We start from the raw sequence: 16,396 nt of genomic DNA on the forward strand, positions 1-16,396 counted from the left end.
AGACACAGCGTGAATCTTAAATTATTATTATTTCTTCCTGTGGCTTACACCGAGTTGGGGGGCAGGGGAAGGGGAGGGGGCAGGAGAGGGGGGATTGCCTCCCCCCATAAGGCACTGAGTGGAGAAGCCGCAAGGGGGGAGGGGGAGGCCATACTGTCCTCACTCCCTGGGGCTAGGCCCCGGGGCTCCCTAGCCCTGGGCTCCCCCATCACCTGAAATGCTAAGATGAAGCCCAGGGAGCCAGGACCTCCCCCTACCCCAATATATTACATCATTACTTTTTAAATAGATACAGGGACTGGTCCCACTACCCCCTCCCTGTGACCCCCCCCACTCTTGGGGGTACCTGGGCAGCTGTGCAAATGGGCATGAGGGTGCACGGGAGGGAGGGAGAGCACCCGGCCCCTGAACCTGCCCCTTTTCAGAGGGGGAGGGGCCGTCAGGCCAGGGAGGGGAAATAGTGCAAGGCAGAGCCCAGGCCGCGACGGGGGTCCAGCACCCAGCGAGGAAGGGGACGGGGAGACATCCCACCCCCAGCAGAATTGGGTAGTTAAAAATCTGACACTAGATTCCAACAGACCAACACAGGAGGCTATGTACAGAAGGGGGCGGCGGTTCTTCTCCCCGACCCGCCCGGACCCAGAGGGAGCCCGGCGGGCGAGCGCCCCTCCCCCGCAGCCTCGGCAAGGGGGCCCGCAGGCCGGCGGCGGGGCGGTGAAGCGGGACGGGGCCCAGCGGCCGCCGGGGGCGCCGTGCGCGCGGGGCACGGCCGCCAGGTGGCGCCGGCTCCCCCAACCCCTCACCCCGTCCCACGCCCCGCGCCGCGCCAGCCCGGGGGCGGCGTGAGTCAGGGGCGGCAGCGGTGGTGGCGGCTCGGCTCGCACCTGGGCGGGGAGGAGGTGGGGGGAGGAGGAGGCGAGGACACCGCCCAGCCCGCCCTGCCCTCTGGCCCCGGGGAGGGAGCGGCGGGAACAAGACATTCCCTGCCTGGGGACTCGGGAGGGGAGGGGAGGGCCGGGGAGGAGAACAGCCGAGCGAGCGGCACCCCTAGCTGGGCGGGGCCCCTCCCGCTGCCCCCAGGGGCAGGCGAGCCAATCAGGCCACCCCGCCCCCTTCTGCTCCAGGACCCCATGACTCAGCGCCCGGAGCAGGGCGGAGGGGGACTGGGATGGCTCCTTCCTTACAGGCCCAGTCCCCTGGTCATTCAAGCTTCTACCTCGCTTTCCGCCACCTGCCCTTCCTCTGCCGCCCCCCCCCCCTTGCATAATTCACTGCCAGGAAAAGGGAACAGAAACCAGGAAGGAGGGGTCTCAGAAGGGAGGGGCAGTCCTTCACCCCCTTACACAGCCAAAACCCCAAGGGGCATGGGGGCAGGGCAAGGCTTTGGTCCCAAGCCCCCTAGCCCCCTAGAAACCCGCATAGCCGAAGAGGGACCCCACAAATCAAATACATTATTGCTTCTACTCCCCAGGAGCAGCTGGGGGCAGGCACCCCACCTTTGCAATAGAGCTGTAAATATATACATGATATATGGATCACTCCTTGGGAGCTCACCCCGATCTGGGGAGCCTCTGCCCCAAAACCTTCTCATCTGGGGACTGGAATGAGGGCTCAGGGGAGGGGCTGACTTCCGAAGCCGACCGTGGCTCTGCCTGTCCCGCTGCTTGGCATGGGAGGCCCCGCCTCGCGCCGCTCCGGCCTGGCCACTCGTCCCTCTTTAAGAGGACTCCATGGCACCTTCAGCCAGCGGCGTGGTGGGTGCCCCCTCCTCTTCGTCGTCATCGGGGGGCCCCGGGGTGGAGGCCAGGGGCCCAGTGGGGGCTGACTGCTCCCAGAATCGAGCCAGAGAGAGGCGGAAGGTGTCCAGGTGGCCATTGGAGAGGTCGAGGTCAGCGGGGGACGAGGCGGTGGCGGAGGGCGGGGGGTAGTGGGGAGGCGCATCGTCCTTGCGTCGGCGCCGCGTGCGCACCTCCAGGCAGTTCTGGCCCTTGAGGTGGCGCTGCAGGTGGTCCTCCTTGGCGAAAGCCTTGTGGCACAGGTGGCACTCGTAGGGCCGGTCCCCCGTGTGCAGGTGCATGTGGTTCTTGAGGTCGTAGCTGTGCAGGAAGCGGGCTGGGCAGTGCGGGCAGGAGTACGGGCGCTCCCCGGTGTGCTTCCGCATGTGGATCTTCAGCTTGTCATTCCTGCGGGGGCGGGCGCGGGGCGCGGCGGCGCGGTCAGAGTGGGGTCCCAGGCTCCGCCCCCCCAGCCGGGTTCCCAGGCCTTGCCTCGCTCGCCTTTTGTTCCCCCATTATCGCCCCAGCTCAGTGGCCCAGCCATCACCTGCCCTGACGACTGCAGAGCTGGGCACAGAATCTATCATGCCCCAGACCCATTGCCCCCCGCCCCACGTGACCTTTCTCCTGCTCTCCCTATTCTCCCTGTAGTAACTGCCCGCCCCCCAGGATCACCTGCCTTCCCCCTCAGGTCCCTCACTCCCCCCCCATGACCCCTGCCCCCCCAGGATCACCTGCCCCCTCCCCGGGCCTCACACTCCCCCCACAGCCCCTGCCCCCTGGCGCTCACCGGGTGAAGCGGACGCCGCAGACCTCGCAGGCGAAGGGCTTCTCGCCCGTGTGTGTCCGCATGTGGCGGGGCAGCTTGCCTGCCCCGTGGATGATCTTGTGGCAGACGGGGCACTCCTGGGGCATCTGGGAGCGGCGCTTGCGCACCAGCTTGTCTTGGCCGTCCAGGCCCGGTGCCAGGGCGTCCTGGTGCAGGGAACTCAGGTAGGCCATCAGATCAGGATCGATGGCATCCTCGTCTGAGCCCAGATCCTCCGGGGACAGCGGGGGCCCGCTGCCCTGCGGCAGCCCGTAGGTCTGGGGGTACGCCAGCTCCTCTTCCTCTTCCTCAGCTTCATAGGGCTCGTAGCCCAGGGGCCCCTGGGGCGAGGAGGCAGTCCCTGTGGGAGGGCTGTAGCTGCCCTGAGTGCTGACCGCTTTGCCTGTCACCTCCTCCTCCTCATAGGTCAGGGCATGGGTGGGCCCAGCGGGCACCTCCGGCACGAGATGGTTCGCCCGGGCCTTGGTCTGCAGGAAGGCTTTCCGGGGCTTCCGGCTCCGGCGGGCAACGGGCCGAGGCGGTGGCGGTGGCGGTGGTGGCAGGGGCCCCTGCGGAGGGCTGTCTTCACCGTTGGGCACTCCCGAGGCCGAGGCCGAGGCCGTGGCCGTGGCGAAGGCCTCCAGGTACTGGCGGGCGCGCTCGCAGTCGTCCTCGTCAGGCCCGGGAGCCTCCAGGCCGCTGCCCTGCAGGATCTCCACGCAGGCAGCGATCACGCACGGGATCTCCAGCAGCTGCGCCGCCTGCAGCACCGCCGGCATGTTGGCGCTGCTGGTGGTCAGGGTGGCCGTGTAGGCGAACTCCAGCAGGGCGCCCAGAGCCTCTGGCCCCACGAAGTCTAGCTCACACACGCCGGTCCCTGCTCCCCCGGCGGCCGGCCCGCCGCCCCCGGCCCCGGGGACCGCTCCGCCGCCGCCCTCCGTGAAGAGCTTCTTGAAGTAGTGGCTGCAGGCAGCCAGCACGGCCCGGTGCGTGCGGTACTCCAGGCCCCGCGTCCGGATGGTGAGGTCGCACAGGTGGCCCAGCTGGCGCTGCTCGTTGAGGCAGCTCAGGAGCTCACTGCTGTGGTCCGGGAAGGGAATCCCGATCAGGTCGTCCTCGGGGCTCCCCATCTCTTCCTGCAGGGGTCAAGCAGAGGGGAGGTTAGGAGCACGGCCCTGTGGGGGGCGGGCGCTTATGGATGGGGACTGCACGCCAGATACTTCTGGAAGCTCTCGATACCTGTTTGCTCTTCCACAACATCACAAGGATCACAATGTCACAGACAAGGAACCTGAGGTGTAGACAGGGGAAGTGACTTTTACAGAGCAGGGCTCCAGCCAGCGCAGCGCAGGCCGCCGGCCGGCCTTGCAGCCCGGGGGGGTGGGGGGCTGACTCTGGCCCCCCCCGCCAGCCCATCTGCTCCACCTGTCCCCCTCCTTTCTGTCCTCTAGAAGAAGCAGGGGACAAGGACAGAGGATGCCGGGCCCTGCTTCGGGCCTCACGAAGAACTGGCTGAGGGACTCTGGGTGGCTGTGGCAGCCGGCCTGCCACCCGAAGGGTGGGGCAGCAGTCCGCGTGGAGCCTCCTCACAGCCCGCCGAGGGGCCAGTGAGAGTTCAGACTCCTGCGGGACCGAGGTCCCGCCAGGGGCTTCAACGGGAGCCGCCTGCCCAGCACACTGGGTGCCCTGGGCAGCTCCCAACTCCTCCTCCTGGCCCTCCCCCTCCACGAAAAGTGCAGTCCCCTTCTGGATGCCCCCTTCTTCAAGCCAAAAGGGAAACAGCTCCCAGCCCCCCCCACACACACGTGGGCTCCCCTCCCCCATAAGGCCAAGGAGCAGCCAGCGCTGCCTTTGCTGGGGTGTCGCTGGCTGGCGCGGGTGCTTCCTGCCCCGCACAGATAAGCATCGTCCCCGCCCCCTCCCCCACTGCCAATAGGCCAAGTTCCAGTCCCACCCCTCTGCTGCCACCACCTCTCGCTGCCCATTCCTGGCCGGTCAGGGGAGCCCCCTCTCCAGAGGTCCATCTCCCGACCTCTGTGCTTTCCCTCCCGAGGCCCCAAGGCTGGCGGTGGGGGACGGGCGGGGGAGTGAGTCTGGCCTGGAGGTGGGGAGAGCTGCTCCTGGTCCTGGCGCTGCGGCTAGCTCGCTGAGTGACCTTGGGCAAGTCGTTTTTCTCCGTGCCTCTATCTCCTCAGCTGCAGGAGGGGGCGGGGGTGGAAGTCCCAAGGGCTCAGCCCTTCAGCCCTGACATTTGGTGGGTCTGGAGCAACTGGAGACCAGCCGGGCCTGGAAAGACCTGGGCTGTCGAGTCAGCCAGGCTCGAGTTTGAATCTTCGCTCTGCGCTCGTTAGCGCTGTGACCTTAAGTGAATGATTTAATCTCTGGATCTCCTTCCTCGTGGGTCCTAGCGGACCCTTCTGCCCGACTCCTGGGGTGCTGGTGACTGGGTTAAATGAGACCTAGTGTGGCACAGTGCCTGACGCACAGTAGGGACTCAGTAAATGTTCTGGCCTCGGGAGGGAGAAGTAGGGCCTCGCCTGAGGGCAGATTCCACCGCACAGGTGGCCTCTGCTGGGAAAATGACCTGGGGACAGGCCTGTCTCCGGCCCTCCCTTCGCCCCTAGAGAGTCAGGCCACTGCTGGCCACATGACCTTGGATAAGTCGCTCCCTTTCTCCAGGAGGCGGGCTCCTCGGCTGCCGTGGTAAAGACTGACCTCGGGGCCCCCAGCTGACCCTGTCAGCTCTCTGCCACTCCCAGTGGCCGCTGGGCCCTGGCCGCTGCTGGGGAAAGGTCTTTGGGGGGTGGGGGCGTTGGTGGAGTCGAGGGCCACAGATTTCCTCTGTCTCGGCCTGCCTCCCAGCCGGCCACCTTCGCCGAAACGCCGGGACCCCGGCACGGACGCCTCGAGGGAGCGGCCCCCACGTACCTGTCCCTGTGTGTGAGCTGCACCTGGGCACCCTTAGAAGGGCCCACCTATCCCCACCCTAAGCCCCCACACCACTTCCTTTCCTGGGGGCCAGGCAACGCGGGGGCTCTCCCAGCTCCCTTCCGTCCCCCTGCCGGTAACTTTACACATAGTACAAGTGACCAGTGGCTCCGGGGCTCAGGACTGAGCAAAATCGGGGAGGGCCGCAGCGGCAGGCACCGCAGCAACCGTGGGCACCCTCCCGGGCCCAAGTGGATCCCGTCCCTCCAGAGGGGGACGGGTGCGGCTGCCCTCGCTGTCCATTGGCCAGGGGCTGGGCGCCCACAGGCACGTGGCTCACCCCGGTGCTCTCCCTCCCCACCCATTCCCGCCGCTACGCCCGCCTCCTTTCTCCCACCCCAGGGCCAGTCCCCTCGTCTCTGTGGCAACTTAGCGTGGCGGGGGTGCTGACTGGCTGGTTCGCCACTCAGCTCCCACAGGGCTTGGGCAAGGGTGGGTGTTTAACCCCTCGGGCCCGACTCCAGTGCCCCTGGCCACGAGGTGGCAGTGAAGGGGGTGCCGGAGAGGACACACGTGGGAAGGGCGGGTATTCACACGGTTTTCTAGCTCCCATGCCAGCTCAGGTGCCACCGGGAACTGCGCCGCTGCCAATCAGGCCAAGGGGGCACTCCTAGCCCCATCACCTGGGAGGGGCGCGTGGGGCGGAGGCCTCCCCCTTCCTTCTGCCAGGGCGGGGCACTGGTGCCAGGATGCCCACCCCACCTTGGGCACCCGTCCCACCTCTGCATCCCAGAGGGCTCAGCCCCTGGACGCCCCATGAGGGCGGCCCGTCCCCACCCAGCCCGGCATGCCCCCTCTTGCTAAGACCTTGTGGGCATGGGCGTGCGTGGTGGCTGGGGGGGCGGCTGTGCCAGCGAACCAGGCGAGGTCTGTTCCGTCTGTTTGCCAGGCAGGGGGAAGAACTGGGGGGCCCCGCCCCATCACTCCCCCCTTTCCCGCCACCCCCCCCCAGGCTCCCCTCAGTCAGGCCTGCTAGACCGGCCAAGCCAGTGGGCAGCTCTCTTGAAACTGGGCCCTGAGTCAAGCCTGCCCCACTTCGGTGGGGAAAGACTTTGGGGTAAGGGAGGCGGGAGGGGGGCAAAGGTGGAGCCCCTATCAGCTGGCCCTCAGTGCCCAGGGCACCTGCCAGGGTGTGTCACCGCCAAGAAACCAGAAGGGCCTGGCCCCGGCCGCGGCCCTGGCCAGGAAGGGCAGCGCGGGCCAGGGCCCTGCAGGACTGGGGGGCGCCAGGGCCCACGGTGCTGGCTGCAGCCAGCTGAGGAGCAGGACACAAGGCCCGAGCAGGGCAGCTGGGGGAAGCTGGCCCCCCTTCCCCACACCCTAGGGATTAGGGGAGCGAAGCTTAGTGTGGGGGGCAGCAGGCGGAACCAGGATTAGCAGCGGAGAAAATAGATACGGGCCTGAGACGCGGGCGCACAGAGCCCCCCCGCCAGGCTTCAGGGCCCCCACCTCCAGGCTCTGCCAGGGAGCCTGCGAGGGGCCGGCCGGGCTTCCTCAGGTACAGCGGCTCGGGGCGAGGGAGGATGAGAACCGGGCTGCCACATCCTCCCGCCAGGAGTGATGGAGAGACCTGGGCCTCCTCCTGCTGCCCGCCCACCCCCACCCCTGGCCAGCCAACCCTCCCATTTACTTCTTTCTCCTTTCTATCCCCCAACTCCAGCCTCAGGTTCTCTTCCTGTTTTTTTGGAGCTAAGTTTGCACGAAGCCGGAGCTTTGGCCTGTGGCTGGACCAGGGGGAGGGTGGGGAAATAGGGCGGCCAGTCCAAAGTCCGCAGGGACCCAGGAATCCCAGTTCCCCAGCTTCTCCCACCCCTTCCCAGGGCCTCTGGGGCCCAGGGCTGAAGCTGTCAGGACTGCCCGACTGGGGAGGCAGCGTGAGGGGCCGAGGCGAGCCCCTGGCGGGTCGGCAGGGCTGCGGGAGAGGCCGTGCGCCCAGGGGTGCCAGAGGGGCTTCAGAGCCGTCCCTTCCCCACCCAGCCCCTCCAAGGCCAGTGCATGACTTCCCCATCCCCCATATGCCTCTTCCCCCCTCCTAACCTCACCGCCCCCAGCACTCACACTTCCTGGGGGCCTAGGCGGGGAAGGGAGACCGCAAGCCGCGAAGGGGGAAGGAGGCTTGGGGAGCGGGCTGCTTCCCGGTGCTGTGGGGGTTAAGCCTCTCCTCCCTCAAAATCCCCAATTCCTGGTGCTGCATCTCCCGACTCCCCCATCACGAGGGAGACCTTGGCGTGGCCCACATTTTCTGTCCACGACACCAGCCTGGGCCCACGGCCTCGCAGGCGGCACCAGGGAACCGTGAGGGAGATAAAAGATGGCGGAGGCGGGAATGGGCACGTCTGCCCCCCAGCCTGCCCCCCACTTGCCGTGGGGGACGCCAGCCCGTCAGCCACTGCCGGCTCGTGGCCTCTGCTTGGCCTCCTCTTTAGTCCCTGTGGTGCCTTCCCCGACCTTCTCCGACCCTCGACCCCTCTCCCCTGCTCATCCCTGGCTCCCCTGCCCCAGCCCTTGCCGGGCTCTGGCACACCTGTGTCCCCGGACCCCCTACCTAGGAAGCACCCGGCCTCTCCCTTCTCCCCCCACCCACCTCCCTCCCCCGGCCGCTCCCGCCTCCTCCCTGAGGCATCCCTGCTCCCCTCCCCAGGCCGAGGGGTGTAGACAGGGCAGACGAATTAAATCTAGATCGAGGCGCCCGGCCTGCCCTCCGAGGCCTGGTCTTGCCATGGGATGACTGCACCAGGGCACCCATGCGCCCCTTCTGGATGAAGCACGGCACCAAAATTTGGGGGCCGGTTGGGGAGGATGGGTGGGGGGTACAGTGGGAGCGGATGTGGGGTGGGGAGGGGGGGCAGCCTAGGCCTCTGCGCCCGTCAGAGTTTCCAGCTCAGGACCTGCTGGACTTTCCCCAGAGGGTGCCTACCCTGGGCCAGGCAGCCGGGTGCTTGAACAGACCCTGGCCGTCGGGGCTCCCGGCAGGGTCTGCCTGGGACTGCCAGCCCTCCTCAGGGCCCGAGGAGCCGGCACAAGGTGCCAGGGTCTGCCCTGTGCCCACCCCCTCCCCCCAGCCCAGTGTCCCCAGCTGGGTAACCGAGCTGGCTGGTAACCCCACACCCGCCAAGCCGACGGCAGAAACCTGAGCCCCCCAGCCCCAGAGGACACCCCAGCCCGATCCCCGGAGCCCGGCTCCCTGCCAGCCTGTCCAGCCTCCTGTCCTGGCCCAGGAATCCCGCGGCTCCTGCTCCGCTGTCCTCCGGGTCCTATGGACGCTGAAGCGCCCCCACACTCCGGTTCCTCGGGACCTCAGCTCCCTGAGCCCCCCGGGGAGGTTTGGAATCTTCTTCTGAGCCTCCTTTTCAGTCCCTCTCTGACCCTTGGCTAATTCTAGGCCCCGGAGCCTCCCCTGGAGCCTGCTCTCCCAGCCCGGTGTAGGGCCTACTCACCTGAACGCTGAGGGTCCCTGCCAGCAACTCCTCTTGGCCCCTGGGGGGAGCAGCTTGGGAGGGGTGGGGGGCAGGTAGGGTGGCTGTTCCCCGCTCCAGCTCCCTCCTTCAAAGGGGCCGCCCACGACCTGGCCCAGCCCCTCCCCCCTGCAGCCTTAACCCTCTGGGTGCTGTCCCCCCTCCCCCCAGGTTGGAGGGAGGGGTTACCAGGGGCTGGCAGCGTGGGAGAGGGCCTAGAGTCTCTGCCTGTGGTGCCAGAAGCCCCAGCTGTACCCACCCCCGCCTGTCCTCACTCAGTCCTAAAGGGGAAAAGGTGAGCGGGAGGAAAGGTAGGAGCTAGGACAGTCTGGGAGGACGGAGGTGAGGAGGAGCAGCGGGAGAGGCTGCTGGAGGTGGGACCAGGAGGAGGAAGGGAGGGGAAGGGACAGGAGGTGGCAGTGGCCAGGAGAGGGAGGAGGGGAACCCTGGATCGGCAGTGCCAGGGGTGACAGGTGCCCAGATCCCAGCCCCTCAGGGCATGTGGTGTGACGGCGGACCACGAGGAGGCCCTCCAGACCCCAGCAGGCCCCTCAGCCCCCCTGGGAGCTGGCCGAATTCTCCCCACCCTGTGTTGGGCCGGGGCCCTCAGGGGCTGGGCAAGGCGGCACCCCGCCCTCCCCATGCCTCACCCCAAACCCACTCACATACCACAGCTCCTTGCTTGGGCGCCAGCCCCTGCCAACCAGGCCAGGGGGCAGCACTCATGCCAGCCCCCGATGGCCAGGGGGATCAAGGGGACAGGACTGGCCTGAGGGGGGTGGGCAGATGGGGGGAGCTGTGGGCGCCGAAAGAGGAAGGAGCCAGGAGGGGGCATCTGCTGGGAAGCGCCCAGCCCCACCCCTTGCGCAAGCCGCTGCCACCCTGGCCGGTTGGGTGGGACCCGCCTGGGCCCGAGGGGCAACTCAGGAGGGCTCGGAGCCCAGAGATGCGTGGGCCACGAAGTTCCCCTTGAACGAGTGAGTCCTGGGGTCTCTCATTCCTGGAATGAGGGGTGCCCTCGTGTCCCCAAATCACTAGGCCATCCCAAGTCCTGCTGGGCTGGGGGATCTACAGAAATGCCCCCCGAAATGTCCCCTCCCCTTCCCCCCAACAGCTGCTGGCTCAATGCCGCTGGCCTGCTGCCCCTCAACCAGCTCCCGGCCCGGCTGGCACCTGCCCACCAGGATGCTGGCAGTCCTGCCCTCCGTTCTTCCTGCCCCCCTGCTCCCAGTGCCCCATGCCAACTGTGGGCCCTGGGTGGGGGAGGGTCACCCAGTGCCGTGGAGCCAGCCAGGCAGGCCCAGGCCCCTCCGTCCTACAGAGAGAGCCCAAGACCCTGTTCTCAAGCCGTCGCCTCAAGGGGCAGCACATGGGCCTCGCAGGCACAGAGCGAGGCCGGGAGCTGGGGACCACCTGGAGAGCAGCTGCTGCCGGCTCCGCGAGCTGAGGTGGGGGCCCGGTCGCCCTCCGGCCCCAGACACTGGCCTGCCCGCATTCCCCCTGCCCAAGGATTTGCTCGGGCACCAGAGTCCCCATAATTCCTGAGAGCCCCAGTGCCCACAGCCTGCGAGGGAGTGGGGTGGGGCTGCTGCCTGCCCTTTGATCCCCATAAAGGAGGGAAACAGCCTAGAGGGCAGGGGACAGGGAGGGAGTCGGTGGGGCCCCTCCGTTTCGTCTCTGCCAGGGGCAGCAGGGCAGGGTGTGGGCATCTGCTGGGTGGGGCCCTAAGGTGAGAATGGGTAGCACGTCTCAGCGGGGGAGCTGGATGTCACTCGCGGGTACAGAGTGACACGGGGGAACTGGACGGCGAGACGGTGGGAGGGACTCGGAGGGTGCCCAGGTTCCAATTCATCCCCGTCCTGGCTTTCACACGCTTCCAGACTTAACCCAATCCAGAGAGATCAAGGAGGACTACAACTCCCGGTATGCATCACAATTACTTTGCATGTACCTTGGGAGTTGTAGTTCCCTCAAGCAGCCCTGCGTTCTTCTCTTCCCCAGAGCCTTGCTGATGGGTGGGGAGGACTTGGCCACGAACCTCCAAGGGGACTGTGTTTAGGAAAGGTAAACGACTAGGAGGTCCACAGAGGGAGAGGACCCCTTCTCCCAGTCAAAGGGGGAGAAAGGAGGAAGGAAGGAGGAGAGGATGTCTGTTGAAAGGGGCATATGGGTGGGGAGGAGTGGAGGGGGGGCAGTGGAAACAGGAAGGAAATCGAAGCCAGAGACATGAGGTCTAAAGCAAGGGCCTGGTGGAGCCCCACTCCGAGGCCCGGCGGGGACTGGGAAGACAGTTCCCCCTGCCATTCTGTTGGCCTGAGGAGGCATAAGAGGAATCAGTGATGTCAAGTGATAGCAAATTGGTGTGTTTGTTGGGGGGAGGGGTGCTCACTGGCTCGGTTCGCCTGCCGCCAGCCCTCTTTTGCTGGGGGCACCCTACACCCTGGATCTGGTACAAGTATTTGCTGGCTGGGGCGCTGTGATGGCCGACGTGGTTCTGGGATGCCAGCAAGCAGAGGAAGGGGCTGCGGGGGTCAGGGCCAGGCCCAAGGGAAGGTCAGTGGAGGGAGGTACGTGTGGGCTGAGGCCCAGGTGCGAGGTCAGGGAACCATGCTCGCGAATGCGGACCCTATCCTCCAGGGCCGAGGCCACGGCAGCCGGGAAGCCTCGGAGAAGAGACGGCTGAGATGCCAAGGCCACCAGCCTCCCGCCCGCCCCGGGCTGTGGGACAGAATGCAGAGGGCAGTCCTCTCTGGTCTCCTGGTGGAATTTGCTAAGGGGAGCTTAGCCCTGTGCCTGGCGGCCTGTGAACATTAAAGGTGGCAACTCAGGGGCCAGACGGCAGCTGGGTGCCTTTCCTTAGTGGGGGTGGAAGTCAGAGAGGGCAGAGGCTCCACTTCGAGGCCACTTTCCCCAGGCTCCCCAAGGCTCTGGGACAGATGTGTGCAGGCCCCAGCCAAAGCTTGCCGAGGCCTGGGTCTGGCTGGGTGGGGGTGTGGGGGGGTCTCTCTCGCCTCTCTGAAGCCCCTGATGGTGGACTACGGTAGCTCTAACCCCTTCCCCCCCAGTCCCCCAGGCCCGCCTTGGCGCCTGGCCGCCTGTGTATTGGCAGGACTGGGGGTGGGGGGGGCGGCGAGGCAACTTCAAACTGTCCGGGCAAAACGTCAAGTTTGCTCACGAGTTTACTCAGCAGAAGGAGGGGGAAGAGGCCAGGGCAGGCACACCCCATGCCAGGGTCCTATCCGTCCCCACCTTCCTCCCCCACCCTCCTCTGCAGCCCTAGGGCAAAACAGGCATAGGCCCCAAGGCCTGGTGGCAGGGCAGCCTTAACTCCCAGAAGGTCAGGGACCCAAGCAGCCGGAGGCAGGAAGCCCTGCAGCAGGCCCAGAGGCCTCTGTCCCAGGGCAGCGCCTGCCTGGAGCCGGTAGCTACCCATCTGGGGGCCTCGGCCTTGGGCCAGAGCCGGGTCTCTCAAGACACCGAGAAGGAGGCAGTTACCGGGCCAGGCCTCCTCCATCTGAGCAGTCCCCTAGGCAGTGACTGCTGACCCCGAGCGCCCAGTCCCAGGCTGTGCCTTGGGCAACATGATGCCATCTGGACAGCCATAGGGTCAGGGGCTGGGTCTCTCGGCCCTGGCTTGGGATCGGGGGACCAGCGCCCTGTGTGACCTACTTCCTTTTCCTCCCCACCTGCTTTCACTCTCCGCTTCTCCCCCCCAGCCTTCACTGTCCCCACCTCAGAGGCACTCCGCCCCCCATGCCCGCCGCGCCCCCTCCCCCACCCTTCCCCAGGGTGCCAAGTGCAGGCACACAAAGGGCCCGATGGTGCATTGTCAGCCCAGCCCCCGCTGCCCGCCGCGCCCTCCCAGGGCGGGCACCAGGCCAGGAGGCGCTGGGGGCCCCGGGTGCCAGGGGGCACCACAGGGATGAGGGAAGAGGTCAGCACCTGCCTCCCAGACACTGGGGTGCACATCACCAGAGCCGAGTGGTGATGAGCGTGCCCTATTAGAGCAGGCCTCTCTCCTTGACACCTGAGCCTAGTGGGCACTGCCTTCTCACTTCCCCAGAGCCCCTTTCGGGTGGCATTAACCCCTTCCTGACCCCTGGGCTAAGGCTGGGGGTGTGGTACCCAAGGGAGGGGACAGTGTCTGGGGGTGCCAGCAGGCTGCACCGTGCCCACAGCAACCACGTAACAGAGGCACGCTGGGGGAGCTGGGGTCCCAGGGGGCCGGGGGCAGCAGGCACTGACAAAGATTTCTTCTTGTTTCATCAGCTGCTCCAGGGGGAGCCCCCTGCCCTTCTCCCTAGTCACCACTGAGGCGGAACACTAACTACCACCCGAACTCAGTCACAAATACGTCCCTCTCCAGCCCAGCACAAACCTCCTTATGCCTACTCTCCCCTCCCAGCCCGATGCCCACTCCATGCCAGCTCTCCCAGCAGTGCCAGGCGGGTACAGGGGTGACCAAACCAGTTGGTGCATGTGGGGGAGCAGGAGGCCACCCCATAATCCTCCAGGCCTCACCCCCTACACACACATACATCCCCAGGGAACACAGAGTTCCCATCCTGGCTTAACCCCTCACTGCCCACTCGGGCCCCCCTGGCCCTGATAAACTATCTCCAGATATAAGTTGGGGGCAGGGGGAAGAGCCGCGCTGACTCATTCCCATTCTCTGCTGCAGCTAGGGGTCTCCACGGCATTCGGGTGGGGGTCAATTCAAGAACGCCCGCCACCTGGCCCGGAAGCCAGGACAGCCTGCTGGTCTCCCCCTCTCCCCAGCACCCACTTCCGGTGTCCCAAACTAGGTCAGCAGCGCTCGTTTCCTGTGGGTCAGCTAGCACCCGCGACTCTGCCCCTCCCCTGCTCCGGACCCAGGCTCCCCGCCCCCCCCCAGGGCGCCCCGAGGTCTCACCACGTCTCAGCCGCCCTTTGATACGTGGGGGTTGTACGGGGCGGGGGGCAAGGGACCCGCCCTCTCTCCAAACACCAGCAAGGCCGGGGCGCCTGGGCAGGCACGTGTCCGGGCACAACCCGCTGCCCACGCCGCCCCCCCACTCCCGGCCCCCCCTCGCTCTGGCCGGGACACGTCGCTCGCTGACTTGGGGTGGGGTGGGAGGAGAGAAAACTGGAAGTGGAAAGCAGCGCCCCCCACCCCTCTGAATGGCAGCCCTCTGCCAGCGGCGCTCACTGTAGGCTCTACAACACAGTAGCGACCCCCACTCTGGGTAGGGGCAGGTGCGCCGGCGCCCGTGGGGGGAGGCGGGTGGTAGGCAGAATCTTCCCAGCCGCCCACCCTAGCTCTCGGGTTCTGGGGACAAGCGCTGGCTTTGAAAAGGTAGCGGTGGGACTCGGTTTGCGGGGCGGCGGAGAGAGGGGTCGTTCTATGTCGCTCAGAGGCTGTCGCTGAGCCCCACTACCCGAGAAAGAGCGCGGCTCTGGAAGCGCAAGGAACCGAATAGTCCAGCCGGTAACTTTCCCCCCGGCCGCCGGCCGCCGCTCCTCCTGCGCTCCCCCCCACCCCCATGCAACTGGCCCGGGTCCAACCCACCGCGCCAGGGGGCGCCGGGGTGGGGGGGGCGCGCGTTGTCCTAGTTAGAGTCCGTCAGCGTTTCCATTCCCTCAACTCAGGGTCGGGGGTCTCTCCCTGAAGTCACGGGGAGACTGGGGGAGCGCTCAGCGCTGCCTCGCCCTCTCTCCATCCCGGAGCCGCCCGTCTGTCTGATTCCAGAAGTGCAGAGAAAGTTTCTGGGGACCCTCTGCCCGGGTCGAGGGCGGCCGTGCTTCCTTCTCTACCTTTCCTGCCAGTTAAAATCAGTCCGAAGCGCCGCGGCGTCGGAAAAGCGCTGGGAAGGGGAGCGGTGGGAATCTGGTCTGCACGCGAGCGTGTGGGGGGGTCCCACTCACAGGACGGACGAAGGACACTGCAGTAGTCTGGAATCTGGGGGACCCCGAGCCGGGAGACAGAAGTGGGGCACACTCACCTCCCCGCCGTTGGGTCCGCTGGCTGGAGCAGCTGAGGCACAGTGTGTGGGGAGAAGCGCGTCCCCCGCCAGGCCCGGGGGCTCGGGGCCCTGCTCCGGTCCTGGGCAGAAGGCCGCGGTCAGTCGCTCGCCGCTCTCTGCTGGGGGGCTCCTCCTCCGCAGCCCTCTGCCTCCTCCTGCCGCCCGCCCCCCCTCGGCCGCCGAGATCCGTACATTCACCTGGCTCCCACCCGCCCCCCCCTCAGGGCCCGCCTCACCTGTCCTGCTGTCTCACCTGTCCTCCTGCTTGCTTTCCCCCCATCCCTCCCCTCCCTCCCCCCGCCCCCTGCCACCCCCCAAACTCCCCCCCCAACCCTTAGCAACACCCTCTGTCACTTCCTGGTTTTTCACCCGCCCCCCCAGGCCCCCCTCCCTCCGCCCAATAAGGACATAAACTTCAACCCCTTGGTCCAGCCAGTCCCTGCAGGGCGCAGTTGGGTCCCTCCCTCCTTTTTCGCTCCCTTCCTCCAAGCTCTTACTTTGCTCTCCGAGCCTTTCCCACCCTCCTCCTTTCCCTCCCTCTTTCCTTCTCTCTTTCTTCCTTCACCTGCCGCGGTTCCTCTCCCCCTCCCTCTCCCTCTCTCCCTCTCCCTCCCTTCTCTCTCTTCTAGCCCCTATTTCTCGCAGTCCACCTTAACTTGAGCTCCGCCCCGGACCCCCATCCAGCCCTCCGCCGTGGCTCCGCCCCGCCCCTGCACTCCACCGCCCTGCCTACTCATTGGCCTGAGCACCCGCCCATCCCGAATGGGTCCCTCCTAGCGTTCCGCCAGGGAGGGGGCGGAGCCGAGGGCTGGCCTGAAACCTGGAGGAGGGGAAGGGGGAGGGGGGTAGTGTCCGCAGCGGCCGGGGCACCGGGCACCCCCATCAAGGGCTCCTACTCCTCCAAGAGGGGCTTCTGTAGGGTCAGCACCTTGGGAGGGAAGGGTATGAGAGGTGAAAGATAGGCTAGGTGGGGATGAGGCAGGATCTTAGGGGACCGAGGGAGGGGGTCCCGTGAGGGGCTATAATCAGGTCAGGGCCCCGGGAGGTAGGGGTAGGAGGAGCCAGCAGGCCCCGGGCTTCAGCTCCTACGCCCCACCCTACCCCCCTCAGAGGGAGCAGGGAGTTGGGGCTGCGGGCACCCTGCGTCCCTCCCCACGCGTGACTGCGCCCCGCGGGGAGGGACCGGCGCCCCGGACCAGCAGCCGCTGCGCTCCAGCCGGTGCCCGATGCGGCCTTGGCATTGTCGGAGGGGAGGGGCCTGGGCCGCGAAGGGGGAGGAGGAGACGCGCTCCCGCTCCCGCTCCCCGCCTCCATCCTGCGGGTTCCCGAAGTGGAGAAACTGAGTCTCCGCGAGGTGGGGACCTCTTG

General features: G+C 67.0%; 2 protein-coding genes across 5 annotated transcripts; both read right to left on the minus strand.

Annotated features, from left to right (window-relative positions):
• Positions 1-10: 10 nt before the first annotated feature.
• LOC118612875 (hapless 2-like) lies at positions 11-1,297 on the minus strand. Its single transcript, XM_036234849.1, has one exon. It carries the CDS (start codon positions 1,263-1,265, stop codon positions 282-284), a length of 984 nt encoding a protein of 327 aa, XP_036090742.1. The 5' UTR covers positions 1,266-1,297; the 3' UTR covers positions 11-281.
• Positions 11-15,326, minus strand: ZBTB7B (zinc finger and BTB domain containing 7B). 4 transcript variants are annotated; one of them, XM_016135647.2, is made up of 4 exons: positions 15,265-15,326; positions 15,008-15,108; positions 2,566-3,719; positions 11-2,183 (listed from the first exon to the last, which is right to left on the minus strand). In XM_016135647.2, exons 3-4 carry the CDS (start codon positions 3,711-3,713, stop codon positions 1,718-1,720), a joined length of 1,614 nt encoding a protein of 537 aa, XP_015991133.1. In that variant the 5' UTR covers positions 3,714-3,719; positions 15,008-15,108; positions 15,265-15,326; the 3' UTR covers positions 11-1,717. The 4 variants fall into 4 exon arrangements, with proteins under 4 accessions (XP_015991133.1, XP_015991135.1, XP_036090740.1 ...); XM_016135649.2 differs by having other exon boundaries at positions 15,282-15,307; XM_036234847.1 differs by lacking the exons at positions 15,008-15,108; positions 15,265-15,326 and adding an exon at positions 13,939-15,000.
• Positions 15,327-16,396: the final 1,070 nt, after the last annotated feature.

Source organism: Rousettus aegyptiacus, unplaced genomic scaffold (assembly GCF_014176215.1).
Source record: "Rousettus aegyptiacus isolate mRouAeg1 unplaced genomic scaffold, mRouAeg1.p scaffold_m13_p_17, whole genome shotgun sequence".
Lineage (NCBI taxonomy): Eukaryota > Metazoa > Chordata > Mammalia > Chiroptera > Pteropodidae > Rousettus > Rousettus aegyptiacus.

What these genes read in the sequence shown, in the direction of transcription:
- LOC118612875 (XM_036234849.1), bottom strand. Translation starts at nt 1,265, where the DNA reads ATGCAAGGGGGGGGGGGCGGCAGAGGAAGGGCAGGTGGCGGAAAGCGA.
- ZBTB7B (XM_016135647.2), bottom strand. Translation starts at nt 3,713, where the DNA reads ATGGGGAGCCCCGAGGACGACCTGATCGGGATTCCCTTCCCGGACCAC. An exon ending in TGCGGCGTCCGCTTCACCCG is followed by an intron (nt 2,184 to 2,565) that starts GTGAGCGCCAGG and finishes CCGCCCCCGCAG; the next exon opens with GAATGACAAGCTGAAGATCC.